General features: G+C 44.9%; 1 protein-coding gene across 2 annotated transcripts in view; it reads left to right on the top strand.

Moving 5' to 3' along the window:
* Positions 1-21941, top strand: part of limd1a (LIM domains containing 1a) — a 49299-nt gene that overhangs the window by 17032 nt on the left and 10326 nt on the right. Inside the window, exons 2-4 of one of the 2 annotated variants that reach the window (XM_048522484.2) lie at positions 5700-5801; positions 18008-18075; positions 20249-20311. In XM_048522484.2, the coding sequence (XP_048378441.1) occupies positions 5700-5801; positions 18008-18075; positions 20249-20311 (233 nt within the window). Of the gene's footprint in view, positions 1-5699; positions 5802-7377; positions 7568-18007; positions 18076-20248; positions 20312-21941 lie in introns of those variants that run through there. The other variant, XM_048522493.2, reaches the window with a different exon arrangement.

Genomic DNA, 21941 nt, shown 5'->3' with positions numbered 1-21941 from the left:
CCTTATTCTGCTCATTTCTTTGCAGACATTAGTTTTGCAGTCACATGGAGTGTGATGTCTAAGTCCTGGTTCATCGAGGCTCCATCACGATGTGCAGCAACAGCAGTGTCACCACAGGTCCTAAAGGGACGCTTTGGCAACTTTCAGTGGAGGAGCTAGAAGTCTGTCATCAAGTTATCAAATTTCAAATCTAATTTTGATCTTGCTTTTCATGCACTTTCTTTGCAGCCACAACTTTGTATTCTTCACTCTTCAATCACCTTCTATGGTGTGATCTGCCTGTACTGCACGCAATACAAAACTTCTCACTGTACCCAGGTACATGTGGTAATAATAAACCAAATCAAGTCATAAGTCAGCAGCTGTTTGTTCACAGGGTCTGATAGACAGAAGAATCAAGAATACCTTCCTGTCACCTTGCCATTTGGTGGCTTAGTCCTCAGCCATCAATCTCTTTCTTGGTGGAATTGCACCTTTTCACCTCTGTGTATTACCATCCTCCTTCTAAGCCTTGCCTCAAACTAACCCAAAGTTTTGACCTAAGCTTTTGGTCGCCTCTCCGAACGTCTCCAATTTGGTTTGGTCTGATTTCTGATGAGTCTCAGAATGTCATTCTTAATCAGAAGAGCTGGAATTTGTGCAGCCATTTCTCCACGAGCCCCTGGTGCGATTGACTTTAGCCCATTACTGTAACTTGAGAGACGGTCTCCTGGGTGATCTGGGTGGCCAGGGGTCAGGTAGGAAGTTGACAATGGACATATTGACTGGGCTTTCAATAGGTGGGGCATTTATCCCGGGTTTTGGCCTGTTTTGTTTTCCTTTCTGGATGTGCCCAACATCTGCAGCTTATTTCTGAGTTCCCTAATTTTCAATGTTGACCACCTTTTGCTTAAATTGAGGTTGAACCATTTTTATTGTATCTTTCATTTTACAGTTTGTCTAAATAGCCTGGCCTCGTGAACTTGCTTGATTTTAAATGAGTGGATGTATCTTCAGTTGCTGGGCCCCAGGAATAGGAATGCCTCCTTTGGCCCCTGATTTTTCTCCCTCTTTCCCCTCTTGCTCTGTCTCAGCTCCCACCTAAGATGCTTCTTAAAACCTACCTCTTTGACAAAACTTTTGATCACCAGTCCTCATGGCTTTGTGTTGAGGTGTATTTGATAAAGCTCTTGTGAAATACCTTGGGATGATTTGCTAGGCTAAAAGGTGCTACATAAATGCAATTGTTGGACTATACAAGGTGATGTTATAGTTGAAGATACCAGTCGGTGAGGGCTTGGTGCTTCTGAACAGAGAAGCTCTAAAATCGGTGACCTGCTTGGAAGTCAGTAGTCTGCTACAGCCGACTTATTAAAACGAAATCTCTGCATCAAATGATTTAACTTTAAATGAATGTTACGTTACTAAGCAATGCTGAGGTAAAATGTCAAAGGGATATAACATGACAACATTGCCTTAAAAGTAAGAACATAGATAAAGTACTGTAAGCCCTAAATTGGCAAGTGTGGGGGGAGAATGTTTATCTAAAACTAGTGTAAATAATTCTTCGCTTGAGGAACCTAATTTGGCTGTTTTGTGAATTTCAAATTTGTAGCAAATGCGCTTTTGCAGTTGATTTGGACATGGCTTGTTTCATGCACCCAAATTCGGTTATTTTTGTTGGTTTTTGCAATCTATTATGTATTTTCTAATCAACCTGATCTGAGATACTACTTGCATATCGTTGGAGCAAGTGGGACTTGAACCCGGGTCTCCTGACTCGGAGATAGGGACATTACCACTGCACCACAACGTCTTATTTGTGATCTGTCTTGACTATTGTGGTTGATGCTTGTCACCTGCATTTTGATCTTCCCCTATGTGCGTGGACAGATGAATAAACGCAGCAGGGTTTTCCTCAGACTAAGAACAAAGCCCATACACTGGACATATTAGGTAATGTGTGAACACACGGCACATTCTGCATCGTGGGATAGCTCTCTGTGCGAGGGTCTGGTTTCCGCTGCTGTGGAACTGTTTAACACATTCCTTTGAGCGATAACTAACAGTGTGCTCTGTGCAACCGATGTGTTTGTTTTAAGTCGGTTTAAGGCTGAATTAAAATGGTTCAGAAACCATTTTTTACCAATTTTGTGCAAGTGCATTAACTGCTGAAGTACCAGAACGGATTAAAGTTTGCAGCCATTGTGTAGACTGGGGTTATACTCATTAGAATTTAGAAAAATGAAGAGGGAAAACACAAAATTATGAACGGATCAGATAAGATCGAAGCAGGGTGGTTGTTCCTACTGGTGACCGAAACTAGAACTAGGGGCTGTAGCCTCAAAATAAAGAGGAGCAGGTTTAGGACTGAGTTGAGGAGGAACTTCTTTGCCTTAACAGTTGTGAATCCGTGGAATTCTCTGCTCGATGAAGTAGTTGAGGTTACCTTGTTGAATGTTTTTAAAGTTTTTGAACAGTAAAGAATTAAGGGTTACGGTGAGCGGGCGGGTAAGTGGAGCTGTGTTTACAAAAAGAGCAGCCAAGATTTTCTTGAATGGCAGCACAGGTTAGTTGGGCCAGATGGCCGCCTTGTGCTGCTATTCCCTATGTTCCCCCTGGAAGATTGAGAAGGTTTTTGTTTGCCCTGTGAAGGGGCGAAAAATGGTAAAGTCTCGGATTGCACTTTATCAGGATAGATCCAAATGTAGTTGTGCCTAAAGGTCAGCCCCAATCGCTTTACATTGGAGGGAAAAACCAGTTTTAAAAATAAAGTCATACTTAGAAAGGAATGTACCGGTGATATTGGAGTACTGTTCTGGCATGTACAAAGCAGACCAGGAGACATCATTTGCACATCTCACAATTCTATTCCTCCCCCTTCTGGATGTATTGCTCCTTTTGTTCGCAAGGGGATATGTTGTGTTGGTGCAGTGCCTTGAAATTCTAAGTGTCCACACTGTCCACAAACACAGGAGGTAATGAGCGCTCTCCCCGTCGTTGAGGAACTTCTTTGGATATCTGCTTGAAGTTAGGCCTTGATTGACCAGCTCCACGATCTCAGGAGATCCCAGAGTCCACCCCTGCTAGAATGGAGAATGGCTCCTTGCTGTTAATATCATGGTGGTCCTCGTTTTCTGACCAGCCTGCTAGTCCACTGAGGAGCCTGAGTGAATGCATGTTGTGTTCCAGAGCAATGGACAGCAATGGTAGAAGCTCTGATTTTTCCAATCACCCAATCATGACCAGCAATCCCCTTCCACTGGAGGGATTTATAAATCAATGCTCAACCTGTTTGAGATATAGTAGGAACTGCAGGTGCTGGAGAATCAGAGATCACAAGGTGTAGAGCTGGAGGAAGACAGAGGCCAAGCAGCATCATAGGAGCAGGAAGGCTGATGTTTCGGGTCTGGACCCTTCTTCACAAAAATGTTTGATATTGGTCATTGACATGAGGAGATTTCTAAAAAGGCTGAGGTTTTAGTCGTATTGTGGTACTCTTAGCGGGTGTGAGTTTGTTGCCAGAAGGTAAGGTTCCCCTTTTCTTACTGTGTACTCAAATTGTAAACATCTGCATATATGATATAGAGTGACAAAGTTGTATAGCATGGAAACAGACCCTTCGGCCCAACTCATTCATGTCCTTCAGATTCACTTATAAATCTAGTCCCATTTGCCAGCATTTGGCCCAAATCCCTCTAAACCTGTCCAGGTGCCTTGTAAATGCTGTCATTGTACTAGCCTTTACTACTTCCTCTGGCAGCTCATTCCATACACCTATCCCCCTCTGCGTGAAAAAGGTGCCCCTTAGCTCCCTTTCATATCTTTCCCCTCTCCTCTTAAACCTATGGCCCGTAGTTTTAGTCTCTCTTACCCTGGGAAAACAATGACCCAGGCTATTCACCATATCTCTGCCCCTCATGATGTTTATAAACCTCTATAATGTCACCCCACAGCCTCCAATGTTCCAGGGAAAATAGCCCCAGCCTATTCAGCCTCTCCCTATAGCTCAAACCCTCCAACCCTGGGAACATGCTTGTAAATCTTTTCTGCACCCATTCAAATTTCACAACATCCTTCCGAGAGGAGGGAGACCAGAATATGTTAACATTTTATTGCAAGTGGCTAACACAGTGACTCCACCAAGATTGTTTATAACATTGACACCACCTGTGAAGTGTTCATATCGAACTGGGAAGTCCATATCTTTCTTGTGATCTTCTGGCCATTGCACAACTATGCCTTGTGCATTCATATAGCCCTTCATAGGGAAGGAACTCGTCCCTTGATTCTTTGCAGGAGCACAATCCAGGACGGGCAGCCTATTTGTTCAGTACCCCATCCACAACCTTCAATGTTAGGCCGTAGGACACAGGAGCAGAAATAGCCCGCTCGTCCCACTGAGTCTGCTCTATCATTTAATGAGATCGTGGCTGACCTGGTAACCCTCAACTCCCCTTCCCTGCCTTTCCTCCATAACTGTTAATCCCCTTACTGATTTAAAATGCTGCCTATCTCAGCGTAAATACACTTAAGGACCCAGCCTCAACAACCTGTTGCAGTAAAGAATTCCACAGATTCACAACCCTCTGAAAGAAGAAATTTCTCCTCATCTCTTTCTTAAATGTACAGCCCCTTTCTTTGAGCTTCTTTGCTCCCACCCAGCCACAGGCAGTAGCAGCAGTGTATACCATCTCCAAAGTGCACTGCAATAACTCAACTAGACTTCTCCAGCATTACCTTACAAAACCAAAACCTCTTAACACCTAGAAGGACAAGGACTGCAGCAGATGTATGACCCACCTGTGAGTTCCCCTCCCTGCGACACGCCATCCTGACTTGGAAATATTTCTCCATTCCTTCCTGTCTCTGGGCCAAAATCGTGGACCTCCCATCCTTAACAGCTTTGTTCCCCATGCTGCTACACATCAAGGACTGCATTGATTCTTGATGGAATATTGTTGTCATCGTCTTGAGGGCAAGTCGGGGGTCAGACATCTCGTGAACGGTTAAACAAAGAAAAAGACAAAAATTGACGCTGAGCCAAAGGAGGAGACAGGACCGGTTCCCAATAGCCTCTTGAGAGGAAAGGTTGTAAATATTGTGTGTCAAATGGTTGGTATACCTTTCGAAGAAATGTTCATGATAATCGTGACTGTGTGGAATGTGAAGGTACAAAGATCTTTGGTCTCCATTTTACTGAAGCGAGACCTGCTGATGAAAACATACTACAGTTTGGAACTGAATAGCCTGTGACCAGCCCAGACTGTTGCAGGTCTTCTGAATATGATGTTTGTAAAATTAAGGAGGGGTAATATACATCTGTCAGATCTTTCAATACCATGTTTCAAGTTTCTTGATTGAGGGATAACATAAGGACGGCCACATGAGGTAAAGATATCCAGCTGGAGCTAAAACTCACATCAGTGAATAAAAAGAAAATTTGAAAGAAGTGTTTAACAAGCTTTAATTTTTCATTCTCGGATTACACTTGCATCTTGATGTAACTGTTTTGAAATATGGTTGGGCAAAAACATATTGTCACTTCCTCAGAGCGAATATTCCCTGCAGCTGCCCCTTTGAAGTAGAAAGTCTTTAGAAATAGTTTGGACACTGCAGTGGCCCTGAAAACAAACACTGTGTACTTTCATGATGTTGAAATTCCTCCTGTAATCGTAGACTGTCCTAACCTAACCTTTTCATGTCTGTCTTTCTCCTAGGAACGTGTGTGAAGTGTAACAAAGCGGTTTATGGAGCACATCAGGCTTGTCAAGCCATGGGGAACCTGTACCATGATGCCTGTTTCACCTGCAGTGCCTGTAGTAAGTGTTGTCAGTGCCCCGCAGTGGGTACGCAGATATATTCCCATATAAACAAGGAATAAGACTGGCTATTCAGCCCTTTTGAGGCTGATCCAGCATTAGACAAGACCTGGCTGATCTGATCGGGAATGTGGATCGAGGTTGCAATCACCCCGCCAACCTTCCACTCTCTTGCTTAAGATGTATCTGTGCACCTCTATCTTATTAATACCCAGATGCTGTTCCCACTGCCTTTTCAAGCAGAAAGATTCAATGGCTGATAACTCTGTGACAAAAAAGTCACCTGATCCCTATTTAAATAGATGATTTTTAAACACTGACCCCTTGTCCTAGACTCCCCCATAGAAGAAGCAATTGTCTCCTCATCCACCCTGCCACGACCCATCGGGATTGTCTATGTTTCAATCAAATCACCACTTACTCTTTTGATCCCTAGTTAATGCACGCCTAATCTATCCAACCTTTCCTCTTAGAACGATCCTCTTTCATCAGCCTGGTAAACTTCCTCCAAATGGAAAACTTCCAATGTAATCATATCCTGCCTTAAATAGGGAGATAAATACTATGCACAGTGCTCCAGATGTGGTCTAAATGGTACCCTGTATAACTGAAGCATACACTCCCTAACATTGTGTTCTATCCCTCTCTGAATAAGCAATGATATCCTACTAAGTACTTGCGGTACCTGCATATTAACCTTTCATGATTCAAGCACTCAAACACCCAGATCCCTCTGCATCTCAAAGTTCTGGAACTTCTCACCATTTAGATAATGTGCTTCTTGTTGTTCTTCCTGGCAAAATGGACAGTTTCACATTTTCCCACTTTATACTCCGATTGCAATATTTTTGCCCACTATCTATAACATCTTTATTTCCTGAAATTCACAACTTACTTGCCCCAACTGCACCTGCCATTCCTTTATCTGAACAAGCGTATATACTCCAAGAGGAATACAGCAGACCAAGCAATACCTGTACACAGAATTCTGAAGGAGGGTCCAGACCCGAAACGTCAGCTTTCCTGTTCTTCTGATGCTGCTTGCCTGCTGTGTTCATCCAGCCCTACACACCTTCTTGTCGCAAATTCTCCAGCATCGACTGTTCCTACTATCTCTGTGTATATTCCAGGGACAAGTTGAGGGTCCAGCAATGATCCTTGTGGCATATGATTTGTCACAACTTGCCAACCAGAAAGAGACCAATTTATGCCTCCTGTCTGCTACCTATCCATGAAAATACTCCGCATGACAAGTACATTTGCAATTTGATCCAGCAGCAGTTGCAACTCCGCATTCTCTCAACTCTTTTTTTTGTTCCCCATTTGGATTCTATACAATGGTGTAGAGGTAACATGAATGGGCTAATAAACCTGAGAAAGGGGTAATGCTGAGGGGAACATTAGTTTGAATTCTGTCATGGCTATCTGGATTATAAATTGGTTATCCACTCACTTGTTGAGGTCGGGTGGGAGGGGTGTGGAATCAGGCTGAGAGGCCAAAAGATCTGCTCCAAAAAGTCCACATTGGCAAATAGTAAATGATTAACTCACTGGCAAAATTGACTGAAGGCGCAGATTGTAAAAACAGAATGCGAAGCAGATTTTAAAGAATTTTAATGTAAAGCACTGTTCTTGGGTCTTCGTGGAGTTTTTGGTGTAAAAGCTAAAGGCGGTTTGAGAGATTTGCTCATCTACACCATGATGGGGATCGAACCGTTTTGGCTTTGACGTTCCGATGGTTCTGCTCATTATTTAACCCAGCAAAGGTCAGCTTGCACTTTATTCACAGCTGTTGCTTTCCTGTCGCATCTACAGCGGGAACTGAGCTGAAGTTGAGGCTCATAATAGTTGTCAAATTCTTGAAGGAGGAAATGTTTTTGAAATATGAGGGGAAACTGTTACTGCGGGCAGGAAGCTCAGTAGCCAGACAATTCAGAGTTAAAATGATTGGCTCGAAGGGGAAGATAGAGAAACATTTTGTAGATGCAGTGAGTTTTTAATGAGCCAGAATTTGAATCCGCTGCTGGGCCGACTCTGCTTGGTGCTTGTGGAACTTGCGGACCTTCTGACTGAAAAAGGCATTTACTAAATTTGCTGGAACGGATTTCTAGTTGGCTTTGTACTTGCAGGTATTTGTTGCAAATTGAGAATGGTACACACTTATCACAGTTGGGTCAAGGTGAAAGGGGCTCCAGACCTTATAGCATCATACAGTACAGAAGAGGCCCTTCAGCCCATTGAGTCTGACCATCAAAATTATACTACCACCTTCTGTAATCCCTGTTTCCTGAACTGGGCCCTTTTTGAAGGGTTGTGAGGTTTCCTGTCTCAACTATCCTCCCAGGCGCTGCATTCCAGACCCCCACCTCCCTCTGGCTGAAAATGTTTTACCTCGAATCCCTCTTAAACCTTTTTTTTAAATTCATTCATGGATGACAGCATCACTGGCTAGGCCAGGATTTATTGCAAGAAGGCAATTAAGAGTCAGTCAAATTGCTGTGGGTCTGGAGTCACATGTAGACCAGACCAGGTAAGGATGGCAGTTTCCTTCCCTAAAGGACATTAGTGAACCAGATGGGTTTGCTGACAATCAACAATGGATTCATGGTCATCATGAGACTCTTAATTCCAGAGTTTTTTTTAAAATCAAGTTCCACCAACTACAACAGCAGGATTTGAACCCAGGTCCCCAGAACGTTGTCTGGGTCTCTGGGTTAACAGCCCAGCGATTTTTAAAAACACTAGGCCACCATCTCCTGCATTTCACTTTAAAATTGTGCATCTTTATTATTGACCCTTCAACTGAGGAAAATCGCTGCTCTCTATTCACCCTGTCCATGCTCCTCATCTTATGCACCTCAATCAGGACTCCCTCCATCTTCTCTAGATCAGTTTCTAACCCTCCTTGCTTTGCTAAAATTACTTATTTGGGTGAATAATCTCAGTGCAGTTGAGTCAGCTTTGCCATAGAATCCCTAGAGTATGAAAGCAGGCCATTTGGCCCATCTGGTCCATAATGACCCTCTGAAGAGCATTCAGCCCCGACCCTGACCCTGTACTCCTACGTCTCCCACGGCCAATCTACCTGACCTGTACGTCTTTGGACTGTGGGTGGAAACTAGAGCACCCAGAGGAAACCATCACAGTCAGTAAAAGAATGCACAAGCTCACACAGACAGTCGCCCGAGGGTGAATTGACCTGGGGTCCCTGGTGCTGAGCCACTGTGCTGCCTGCACATAATGTTGTGAGAAGGTGAGCTGGAGGAGCCAGAATGGAAAAGATCAAATAAGTTTTTATTTTATGGGATGTGAGTGTCATTGGTAATGACACCATTTATTGCCCGTCTCTAATTACCCCTTGAACTGAGTGGCCTCCTCGGCTATTTCAAAAAGCAGTTTCGAATCACCCTAACCCTTACTGATGTGGTTGTGGGTCTGGAGTCGTATGTAGTCCAGACCAGGTAGGGATGGCAGTTTTCCCCTCCCTAAAAGGACATTAGTGAACCAATTTTTGTTTAAATTACAAATGATGATAGTTACTTGGTCATTGTTTCTGAGACTAAATTTAAACTCTGCCACGTTGGAATTTGAACCTGTTTCCATGTGGCATGAACTAGGGTTTCTGTATGCCTAGTCCATTGATATTACTGCCATAGTTTCCCCCCGATGCCCCTCCCCCAACCTTCGATAAATGATAAAATAGTTAGAATAATGCTCTTAAACCACAGTGCAAATAATTTCAGAGATTTGCATTTGGAAGAGATGTGAAAGGCTTTGAAAAGATGGTGGCATTTTTGAGTAGGGTCAATCCTTGAGGTCACCAGCCATGAAGCCCACAGGAGATTGAGCTAAAACCCGAATCAGTAAACTGTCATACAGGGCAAAGTCTTGTTCTGGCCAGCCCAGAACTAACCAAGAAGACATGAAACAGCAATTTAATCATTGTGGACTATTCAGAAAAAGGTCACATGGGCGTCAGAAAACTTAGCAACATGTACTTTTCATCTTTGAAAGGAAGTGAGTTTAGTGAAATGTAGTTTGGCAGTCATCCGTAAATCTTTTACTTGGATGTTGATTGCATTTAATTGTGAGCAAGTGGTTGGCCTTAACCTGTGCACGTGTTAATGGGAAGGGACTGAAATTGTGACTGTTGAGTTAAGAGGTGTATACCTGTGATGTGCATCTCTTTAAATAAATGCTTTGAATTTTACCAAGATTGTCTTCAATTCTATCCTCCTTGCCTGGCTGTTGGGATTGTAACTGATTTTAGAACATTGCTTCAACCAAATTCTGACAGCGCCAAAAGAGGTTACAGAGATAGTAGGAACTGCAGATGCTGGAGAATCTGAGATAGCACGGTGTGAAGCTGGATGAACACAGCAGGCCAAGCAGCATCTTAGGAGCAGGATATAAGAGGCTCCTCTGATGCTGCTTGGCCTGCTGTGTTCATCCAGCTTCACACCGTGCTATCTCAGTGCCAAGAGAGGAGCAGTTTTAAATTGGCAAAGCATCACATTTCAGTAATGTATTCAGTTTATTTGTGCAAAGAGTGATCATTGTAAGATTTGTTTTCCAGGTAAAGCAGTGGAACGTGAAATTACAAATGTTTATGATAGTGTGGGATAATGTGATGGTGGGAGGGAAGGAACCTTTGAGTCAGGATGAGCTAAAACAGACCAGTGACCTTCTGAATCTGTCTTTGTTTTTGGAAAGTGATGACGATCAGGGTGGGGGATGCTGTTTCTGCTGGTTGAACATTGTTTAGAACATTGCAAGACCTGGAGATGTTTTTTGCATTTGCTCAGGTATTTTGTTCTCTGAAACACTCCAAACATGCAGCTATTCCCCTAAGAGCAGTGGAGTTTTATTTATAAAAGTTCCAATTTAACACCAGGCCTTTGCGCAGCAGCAGAGTGGTTTGCTGCGCTGAAGGGTATGGTTTGAAAGGAAAGCCAGTGTTGGTTAGGCTTTGGGACTCTGTTTGTGTAAGACCCATTACTGAGAGGCAACAGTAACCCATTGACTGGGTGTCAGATGTCTTGGCCATCTTCAGCCAAGCTATCTCTTGACATGCTGTTCAAATTTCAATGCAAACTCAATTCCATTACTTGAAAGGCAAAATCTCACACGAACAAACCCAATCGGAAAGTGTCATAAAGCACACTTGATAGTAGAAGGGCAATGAAGAATAATTTTTTACTCCGTATGGTCTTGGTCTACTACTGGGAAAAAGGATATGATTGAATCAGAAACAGGTCAGAAAACATTTTCTCAAACAATTCCTGGGATCAATAAAAGAAAAGTAGAACTTCCAACCCTGTGATCAAAAGTTTCATTTGAAAGCAGGTTGGATCTTTACCCATAGGGGATTAGATGAATGAGGGACGAACTTACTGAAACCCACTAAGATCGAGTCACAGAGATGTACAACACAGAAACAGACCCTTTGGTCCAACTCGTCCATGCTGACTAGATCTAGTCACATTTGCTGGCATTTGGCCCCAATCCCTCTCAACCCCTCCTGTTTGTATACCCATCCAGATGCTGTAATTGTACCAGCCTCCACCACTTCCTCTGGCAACTGACGCCATACATGCACCACCCTCTGCATGAAAAAGTTGCCTCTTAGATCCCTTTAAATCTTTCCCCTGTCACCTTAAACCTATGCCCTCTAGTTTTGGACTTCTCTGCCCTGGGGAAAAGACCTTTATTATTCATCCTATCCATGTCCGTTATGATTTTATGAACTCTATAAAGTTCCTCCCTCCGCCTCCGACAGTCCAGGTAAAATAGCCCCAGCCTATTCAGCCTCCCCCTGTAGCTCAAACCCTTCAATCTCGGCAACATCCTTGTAAATCTTTTCTGAACCCTTTCAAGTTTCACCACAACTTTCCTACAGCAAGGTGAAAAGATCCTCGGAGGTGGGGCGGGGGTCGCGGGCTTGATAGAGTCAACGTTCTGAAGATAGTTCCTCTTTTAGAGGAGACTAAAACTAGGAGGTATGGTTTGATAAGGAAGCTCCTTTTTACATCTGAGATGCTGACATTTCTTTCTCTGAAAGTATGGAATCTTATTCTACAGGAAGCAGTTGATGTGGTGGGCGCAGGACCAGACAGAAAATTGGGGACACAGTCAGATCAGATATGATTACATCACGGGGAGAGGCAGTCTGGAAAGCCGACCCCTACCTTACCATTCCTTGACGAATTTAAGCTGATGGAATTTGACTCTCTCTGATGAAAATGGGTTTTATCAAACTCCATTAAGAATCATGGTTCTTTATAATTGTGCCCAGTTACCTGCGATAACTTATTTCAAAATCATTGAAAAGGTGTGTTCAGGAGGGTTTCCTAACGCAGTACGTTGACAGGCCGACGAGGGGAGAGGCCATTCTAGACTTGGTGCTCGGAAACGAGCCGGGGCAGGTATCAGATCTTGTGGTGGGAGAGCATTTTGGTGATAGTGACCATAACTGCCTCACATTTTACATAGCTATGGAGAAGGAGAGGATTAGGCAGAATGGGAGGATATTTAATTGGGGAAGAGGAAACTATGATGCGATTAGACATGAGTTAGGAAGCATGGACTGGGAGCAGTTGTTCCATGGTAAGGGAACTATAGACATGTGGAGATGGTTTAAGGAACAGTTGTTGGGAGTGATGAGTAAATATGTCCCTCTGAGACAGGCAAGAAGGGGTAAGATTAAGGAACCTTGGATGACGAGAGCGGTGGAGCTTCTAGTGAAAAGGAAGAAGGTAGCTTACATAAGGTGGAGGAAGCTAGGGTCAAGTTCAGCTAGAGAGGATTACATGCAGGCAAGGAAGGAGCTCAAAAATGGTCTGAGGAGAGCCAGGAGGGGGCACGAGAAAGGCTTGGCAGAAGGAATCCGGGAAAACACAAAGGCATTTTACACTTATGTGAGGAATAAGAGAATGGTCAAAGAAAGAGTAGGGCCGATCAGGGATAGCATAGGGAACTTGTGTGTGGAGCCTGAGGAGGTAGGGGAAGCCCTAAATGAGTTTTTTGCTTCTGTCTTTACGAAAGAAACCAACTTTGTAGTGAATGAAACCTTTGAAGAGCAGGTGTGCATGCTGGAATGGATAGAGATAGACGAAGCTGATGTGCTGAAAATTTTGTCAAACATTAAGATTGACAAGTCGCCAGGCCCGGATCAGATTTGTCCTCGGCTGCTTTGGGAAGCGAGAAATGCAATTGCTTCGCCACTTGCGAAGATCTTTGCATCCTCGCTCTCCACTGGAGTCGTACCTGAGGACTGGAGAGAGGCAAATGTAATTCCTCTCTTCAAGAAAGGAAATAGGGAAATCCCCGGCAATTATAGACCGGTAAGTCTCACGTCTGTCGTCTGCAAGGTGTTAGAAAGGATTCTGAGGGATAAGATTTATGACCATCTGGAAGAGCATGGCTTGATCAAATACAGTCAACACGGCTTTGTGAGGGGTAGGTCATGCCTTACAAACCTTATCGAGTTTTTTGAGGATGTGACTAGAAAGGTTGATGAGGGTCGAGCTGTGGATGTGGTGTATATGGACTTCAGTAAGGCATTTGATAAGGTTCCCCATGGAAGGCTCATTCAGAAGGTCAGGAGGAATGGGATACAGGGGAACTTAGCTGCTTGGATTCAGAATTGGCTGGCCAACAGAAGACAGCGAGTGGTAGTAGAAGGAAAATATTCTGCCTGGAAGTCAGTGGTGAGTGGGGTTCCACAGGGCTCTGTCCTTGGGCCTCTACTGTTTGTAATTTTTATTAATGACTTGGACGAGGGAATTGAAGGATGGGTCAGCAAGTTTGCAGACGACACAAAGGTCGGAGGTGTCGTTGACAGTGTAGAGGGCTGTTGTAGGCTGCAGCGGGACATTGACAGGATGCAGAGATGGGCTGAGAGGTGGCAGATGGAGTTCAACCTGGATAAATGCGAGGTGATGCATTTTGGAAGGTCGAATTTGAAAGCTGAGTACAGGATTAAGGATAGGATTCTTGGCAGCGTGGAGGAACAGAGGGATCTTGGTGTGCAGATACATAGATCCCTTAAAATGGCCACCCAAGTGGACAGGGTTGTTAAGAAAGCATATGGTGTTTTGGCTTTCATTAACAGGGGGATTGAGTTTAAGAGTCGTGAGATCTTGTTGCAGCTCTATAAAACTTTGGTTAGACCGCACTTGGAATACTGCATCCAGTTCTGGTCGCCGTATTATAGGAAAGATGTGGATGCTTTGGAGAGGGTTCAGAGGAGGTTTACCAGGATGCTGCCTGGACTGGAGGGCTTATCTTATGAAGAGAGGTTGACTGAACTCGGTCTCTTTTCATTGGAGAAAAGGAGGAGGAGAGGGGACCTAATTGAGGTATACAAGATAATGAGAGGCATAGATAGAGTTGATAGCAGAGACTATTTCCCAGGGCAGAAATGGCTAGCACAAGGGGTCATAGTTTTAAGCTGGTTGGTGGAAAGTATAGAGGGGATGTCAGAGGCAGGTTCTTTACGCAGAGAGTTGTGAGAGCATGGAATGCGTTGCCAGCAGCAGTTGTGGAAGCAAGGTCATTGGGGTCATTTAAGAGACTGCTGGACATGCATATGGTCACAGAAATTTGAGGGTGCATACATGAGGATCAATGGTCGGCACAACATTGTGGGCTGAAGGGCCTGTTCTGTGCTGTACTGTTCTATGTTCTATGTTCTATGTTCTATGATGCAAAGCCTTGGTGCAGGGAATTTAACGTATAGGAAATTCTGTCTTACTCAGAATGGTAGATGGAGCACCTGTCTGAAAAAAGCTTCACAACATCTTAACCTACAGCAAGGCGAAAAGATCCTAGATCGGGAGCTTGATAGGGAGGTCATGCACTTCGGTAAGAACAATAAAAGCATGGGCTATTTTCTAAACGGGGAGAAAATTCAGCAATCTGAAGTGCAAAGAGGCTTGGGAGTTCTAGTCCCGGATTCTCTCAAGGTAAACTTGCGGGTTGAGTCAGTAGTCAGGAAGGCAAATGCAATGTTGGCATTTATTTTGAGGGGACTTGAATATAAAAGCAGGGACGTACTTCGAGGCTCTATAAGGCTCTGGTCAGGCCACGTTTGGAGTATTGCGTACAGTTTTGGGCACCATATCTCAGGAAGGATGTACTGGCCCTGCAGCGGATTCCAAGGAGGTTCACGAGAATAGTCCCAGGAATGGAAAGCTTAACACATGAGGAACATTTGAAAACTCTGGCACTATACTCATTGGGGTTTAGAAGGATGAGGGGCCAAATAATTGAAACTTTCAGAATACTGAATGGCCTGGACAGAGTGGATGTTGGGAAGATGCTTCCATTATTAGGAGAGTCAAGGACCCGAGGGTACAGCCTTAGAGTAAAGGGAAGATCTTTTAGAACGGAGATAAGGAGAAACTTCTTCACCAGAGAGTGATGAATCTATGGGATTCACTGCCACAGAAGGCTGTGGAGGCCAGGTCTTTGAGTACATTTAAGGTGGCAATAGGTAGGTTCTTGATTATCAGGGGATCAAGGGTGACGGGGAGAAAGCAGGAGAATGGGGTTGAGGAACCTATCAGCCATGATTGAATTGTGGAGCGGACTCGGTGGGCCGAATGGCCTAATTCTGCTCCTATGTCTTATGGATGTTCTGAAGGTGGCACCTCTTGTGGAGGAGACTAAAACTAGGAGGTATGGTTTTATGAGAAGAATACCTTTTAGGACCGAGATGATGCTATTTCTGAAGATCTCAAATTTGGCAAATTGAACCTTGAGCTGGGTGAGACATAACCTGTTTGTGTTTTAAAATTCTTCAGCCGCTGTCCTTTCCCAGACATGGTGGTGTTGGCTGGGCTAGCATTTATTGCTCATCCCAAGAGCGATCCCAGCTGTGTTGCTGTCCACTCTCGCCCCTCTGGTCCACCTGTCTCTGGGAAAGAGTTTAGTACCAAAGGACTGTGACGTACAAAGTGATGTACCACATGACTATAAGATATAGGAGGAGAATTTGGCCATTCAGCCCGTTGAGTCTGCTCTGCCACTTGATCACAGGCTAGTATGTTTCTTGGGCTCATTCTCCTGCCACCTTCTGGTAACCCTGGTCCCCTTGCTAATCAAGCACACATCCTGTGTAATGCTAGAATTCTTGTGTGCAATGGCACCCACAGTGTTGTTAATGAGGAAGTTCCAGGTGTTTGACCCAGTACCCATGTAGGAGCGGTGAATTATTTCCAAGTGAGGATGGGGTCTGTTTGTGTGGTTTGGAGGGGAACTTGGTCGTGCTGCTTTCTCCTTCTGGGTGATAGAGGTTGTGCGTTTGGAAGGTGGTTTATGCTGGATCAAGTGATTGTTGCAACCTGAGGCAAAATCTTGTACAAAACTCTGCCTCCCAGTCTGGCCGTCAAACCTTATAATCCAGCCCCTGCCAAATGAAATGAATCCCAACTGTGAGATGCTGGCAGGAGCAATGCAGAGCTCCCAGAGTTTTGGGAACCTGCCATTATTTAGGCAAGTGTTTCAGTTCAGCTCAAAAAGACAATAGATTAATCTCAGCAATGATAGTGGGATTAGCTCACTGGCCAGGGACAAAATGTGAGACAACTAATCACACTGATATTTGATAGTGCCTGCATTTTATTAGTTGCGTTAATAACATTTACAAGCTGAAATATGCTGTTTGCGAGAATTGGCAATGCTGTCATTTTTTACATTCCACCCAACTTTTATTTATGTGGTGTCTGCGCAGCCAGCTGCGTTCTCTGTTTCTGAAACATCGACTGCTTCCCCCCGCCCCCCTGCCCCACAACAAGTGTGGAATGTTCTGGAATGTTATCACAAAGGATGTGAAAGAAGTTGCTGTGGTTTGCCACAACTGAGATTAGCTGTTCCCTTATTTTCTGCATTTAAAAATAGTAATGACAATGAGGAGACTGAATTTATTTTTGTTTAAATGTAGAAAGTCCCGTTGAGCTGTGAACTTTTTGGAATGTCAGTTGTCTCTTGTAATTCGTGACTGGCATTTTCAGAATTGTGAGGTTAGAGTTAATCAATGTGCACATGGTGGTTAGCTGTGTGTTTATGAATTGAACATTGACCCTCTGTCTCTGTTCCACTTTCATATTGAGTGTCTTCCCTTGATCTCTCTCTCTTCCTGCTTACCTTCTGTCTCTCTCAATATCCAGCCCCTTGCATCTTTACCCCGAGCTGTGCCATGCTTCTCACCATCTCCCTTCCCTCAGACCCTAGTTCTCCCTATCTCCCCTCTCTATCAGTAATGGTGTTACTCTTTACTGAGAAAAGACTTGTCTCTTTGTCTACGTGTGTGTGCGCGTGTTTTCCATTTCTTCCCCTCACTAGTCACTTTTGCCCTCCCATTTCATGTTTCTCTCCAAATCTGTTTATTCCTGTTTCTAGTTCTCTTGATGCCCAGTTCTCCTCTGATCATCTCTCATTTTGTCTGTATACTGTTTTTTTAAAATTCCCTTTCCATCTTTCATTTCTCTCTCAAGCTAACTTGTGCTTTTAGACACGTTAGTCCGTGTAACAGCACCACAGTCAGGTTTATTTACAACACTAAATATTTACACAGCTAGTGGGATCACAGTTTTCTATATAGTTTGGGTTCTGTGCTTACTGAGGTTACTGGACATTATACACACGTGCACACTCTCTCCCCCCACGCCTCTCATTCCACACACGCACATATGCACACTCTAATGCTACACCGCGAGTGACTGAAGATGACGAGAGCGCCTTTAGACTGGGAGGCACCTGAATTAAAGATGCAGACCTGTATGGTCGAGAGTCGACACCATGAAACAACGCCCTCCCAATCTTCTTCCCTTTTGCACAGTCTCAGTTTGTCTCCTGCCCTCACTGTCACCCTCATTTTACTTCCCCTCCCTCAGCCTCATGCTCCCTGCCCCAATAATGACCCTCCTCTGCGAACCACCCCCCCCCCCCCCCACCCTTGCCCCTGGTGGAAGGCAGGAGAAGGGGAGCCTCCTTCTCCCAAAGCTATTGGAAATACTCTGAGTAACTCCCTGCCCCAACTTCCCAACCATTCTCCAGCCTGAATCTGTGATTTCCGGGGAAGCGTGCACTCCCATTGACTGTGCGTTTTTCAGAAACCTCCCCCCTCTTTTTGTACAGCCTCAGTTTCTTTTTCTAATAAACCGACCTGATGTGTTTCCCCCCCCCCCCCCCCCCCCCCTTAGGCCGACGGCTGCGGGGAAAAGCCTTCTACTTTGTCAACGGGAGAGTGTACTGCGAAGAGGATTTTCTGGTGAGGCCAATTAAATTACGACAGTCTGGCAGTGATGGGGCGTACTCGCCAATTTGCCGCTGAGATGAGTACACTTTGAGGATCACACGGTGTGTGTATCAAACCGAGGTGTGGGATGTGTTGGTTTTGGAGAGAGAGAATGGAATTTTAACTGGAAACCACAGGGTAATGACATTGATGGCAGCCCAGCTGCCACCATCTTGGCCGAGGCCCACTGATAGGTGACCAGACTATCTGCCAGCTTGAACCGGAAGGGCCAAAGAACTGCAGATGCTGGCAGTCAGAAAGAGAAAACAAAAATTGTTGGAGAAACTCAGCATCTGAGGTGACAAAGCAGTTTCGTTTTGACCTTCCTTCAGAACAAGAGTTTTTCCAGCGATTTTTTTTTTTTGCTTCTGTTTCGGATGGAACGGCGTTGATCTCGTGAGAGTGCTTTGACATGTGGGAGTTACTTTGGAGGTCTCAAGCGGGCAGAGGGTGTGCCACACGGCTTCCTGGCAGTGACCTGTTGGCTGGCACTGGAGGCCATTCGAAGCCTAGAGACGAATCAGGAAATCTGGTGAACGATGGTGTGACCACAGACTAGGGCTGATATCTCCCAGGGTCCACCCTGCCCCCAGACCATGACTGAGCCAGCTGATTTACAATCCCCTCTCCTGCTATTACCGCTGAGCCTCTTAGAACTAGGGAGGTGCTTTAAACTTGTTTTTGGCCCATTCAAAGTGAATTTTCATACAGACTCTGAGAACACACAAACGAGGAGCAGTCATTGGTCATTTGGCCCCTTGATACTGTTCCACCAAACGGCTAAAATCACGCCTGTTCTGATGATTCCACGTTCCTGTTGACACCCACCTCCCGTCGCCTTTGACCTCTGTCCTTGCTTATCCACCTCAACCTGAAAAATATCCAAAGATTGTCTTTCTGCCACCCAGGGTGAAATCAGATCAAGTACCTTGGTGTTTATAGAAATGAACCAGAGGCTTGAGTCATGGGTTCGAATCCTGTCCCAGCAGGTGGGGAAATTTGGTTCCAGTAAAAGTTTGGAATTAAAGCCAGTCTGATGGTAGCTGTGTAAATGCTGTCCATTGTTGTAACAACCCATCTGGTTCATTGATGCCTTTCAGAGAGGGAAATCTGCTGTCCTTACCTGGTCTGAACGCTGTGTGACTCCAAACCCACACAAAACTATTGTTGACTCTTCCCTGAATGGCTCTATAGAGCCAATCTGTACAAAGGCAATTGGGACGGGCAGTAAGTGTATTAGAATTAGCTTTTATTGTCACATGTACTCACTCGCATGAGTAACAGTGAAAAATTACAAGCTGCCACTTACGGCACCATCTTAAGTACGAATGTATCTGGGCCCAGAATCTTGGGACGAAGCAGAAAAATAAAGACAGCAAGTTAATAAGTTAAACATTACAGTCCTTACTAAAGCGTAGAAAAATAACGAAATATGGGTAATAGTTCAACATCACAGTCTGTAAGCGCCTGGCCATGCTGGGCTTGCCTCCCGGGGGGGGCCTACCTGTTCCCCCTTTCACTGGGGCCAAGCACCCTTGCAGGGGCTGCCTGTTCATGTTGTCACACCTGCCCCCCCCCCCCCCCCCCCCCCCCCCCGGGGGCTATCTGTACCCCCTCTCACTGCCAGCGCTACCCTGGGGGCTGCCTGTTCCTGCTCTCACTGCCCACCAACCCCAACCCCAACCCCACGGGCTAACTGCACACCCCCACCTCCTCACCACCACATACGATGACTGTGATTGTCATCGGGGACCTTTCTCTTGCCACAGACTCGCACCTCACATAAAGGTAAGTAGGTTAGGCTAAGAAAAGAAATGGTGAAAGGAATAAAAGTGAAAGCAGAGAGAGCAGAGGAGCCCAATGTGAGACGGAGCCTGCTGCACTGCACTGCTTCTCTATTGCCAGTAATCCCACAGTCTGCTCGTGTATAGCTTTCAATTTCTGGCCTTGCCAACGATGGTGATGGCGATGACAAGATATTTTTTATAAAAATCATCTGATGCCGTATGCTGATCCTTGTTGTGTGTAGGATGTGACAGTTCGGAGCAGGCTCGATGGGCCAAATGGCCAACTGTTGTTCCTGTTTCTCACGGTGACTCCATGTTAATTTCTTTGTCTCTCTCTCTCTTTCTGTCTCTCCCTGCAGTACTCTGGTTTCCAGCAATCTGCTGATAAGTGTTTTGCCTGCGGCCACTTGATAATGGATATGGTGAGTTCAGGATGAATTAATCACTCGCTTCTGGAAATGTGCTAATTCTGAGATTTCACAGCATTTGGAGCCAGTCTGTCTGAAGTCTGCAGCGTCTGCTGGAACTACATTCCAGCCCCTTCCCCAGCCCTAAGGCTACAGCTCATTTACCTTCAGAGGGAATTCCTCTTGAAGTTATTTGATATCTGCTCTGTATTTCATCCCTCTTTCCCTAACCCAGCATCAGTCCTGGTTAACAAAGGCATTTTGCCAGGTATTTGCAAAGTGTTTAAAAACAGAAGCCCAGCAGAATATTAACAAGTAGATTCTTTAAGTTCAAAGGCTTTCTGTTTTTTTTGGGATGGTTTGATTTTGTGACAGAACAGGAGCCAGCAATCAATGGCTCTAGAGTTGGATACAAGTCCTTAAGATCTCATTTTTGGTTCCCAACTTTCTGCAGTTAGGTTGTGTTCGTTTGAGGGGGAGAAAAGAACTGCAAAGTAGAAGGAAAGAAAAGTAAGAACTTTTTGTTTTTTTTTATTATGGGGTGAAAGACAAATCGTTTTGCTGTGCCTTGAGGTTTCAACTGATTGTTTTAACATAAAGAAAATCCTTGCTTTGCAAATAGTTTTAGCCACACATTATTTCTAGATATATCCTTTTGAAGCCTTTACCATTGTTTGTAATGTAGCTGAGACAACACGTTAATGAACATCTAATTAAAACCTTCTTTTAATCAAGTGGAAACATGGTTCAGTTGAAAGGATATAGTTCAATTCATGTGTTTTTATTTATTGTAGAAGTGAATTATGTGTTGCTATCAGACACACTGGGGAGTTTGCCGGGAGCAGTGAAAGCCATGTTATTGGGTAAAGCTCAAACTGAAATGCTCCCCTTGCTTTGCCCCACACTCCTCCATGTTCTCTGTGTCTTTCGTACAGGTCTTCTCACCACCTTCTCCTTCTTCTCCCTCTCGTCCCCTCCTCTCTCTTGACCCCCACACTGCCCCCCCCGTCACCCCCACCTCCCTCACACCTATTGCCCTGATCCCTTCCCTTGTCCACCCTCCGTTATGCCCCCTTGCCCGTCTCTCATTTGCCCTGCACGTGCCCTGTCACCCCTGTCCCTTGCAACCCCCCCTTATACCCCACGTCCTCCCTTGCCCCCCCCCCAACTTTGCCACTTGTTCATCCACCCCTGCTTCCCTCACTGCTGTTCCGTTTCCCTCACTGTCCCTCTGTCTCCCTCACTACGCCGCTCACCCCTCCCCATCTTCCTTGCACCCCATCCTGTCTTTCCGCCACCCCCCCCAACTTAATCAGTAATGTTGTCGAGGATTATGAGGAAAGTGGAGTTGAGGACGATCAAATCTACCACGATCTTATTGAATGCTGGAAAACATTGTTGGGCTGAATGGCTTAATTCTGTTTCGGGGTCTTATGGAAAATGTGGCAATTGCTTGTCTCCCAATGTCCTGCTTCAGATAGGGATCCTGCCAAAGGGTTCTCTGTAAATGGAATTTTGATGTGAACTGTACCAGAGTCTAATGTATCGTGGGCTTCTCAGTGTCATCAGAGCCTGGCCTCTCACCTGGCAATAGAAAATGTTGGTGATGTCTTAAGGAACTGCAGTCTCATCTTCATCACTGACA

The sequence above is a fragment of the Stegostoma tigrinum genome, chromosome 2 (genome assembly GCF_030684315.1).
Source record: "Stegostoma tigrinum isolate sSteTig4 chromosome 2, sSteTig4.hap1, whole genome shotgun sequence".
NCBI classification, from domain to species: Eukaryota; Metazoa; Chordata; class Chondrichthyes; order Orectolobiformes; family Stegostomatidae; genus Stegostoma; species Stegostoma tigrinum.
This window is presented reverse-complemented; position numbering and strand designations above follow the sequence as displayed.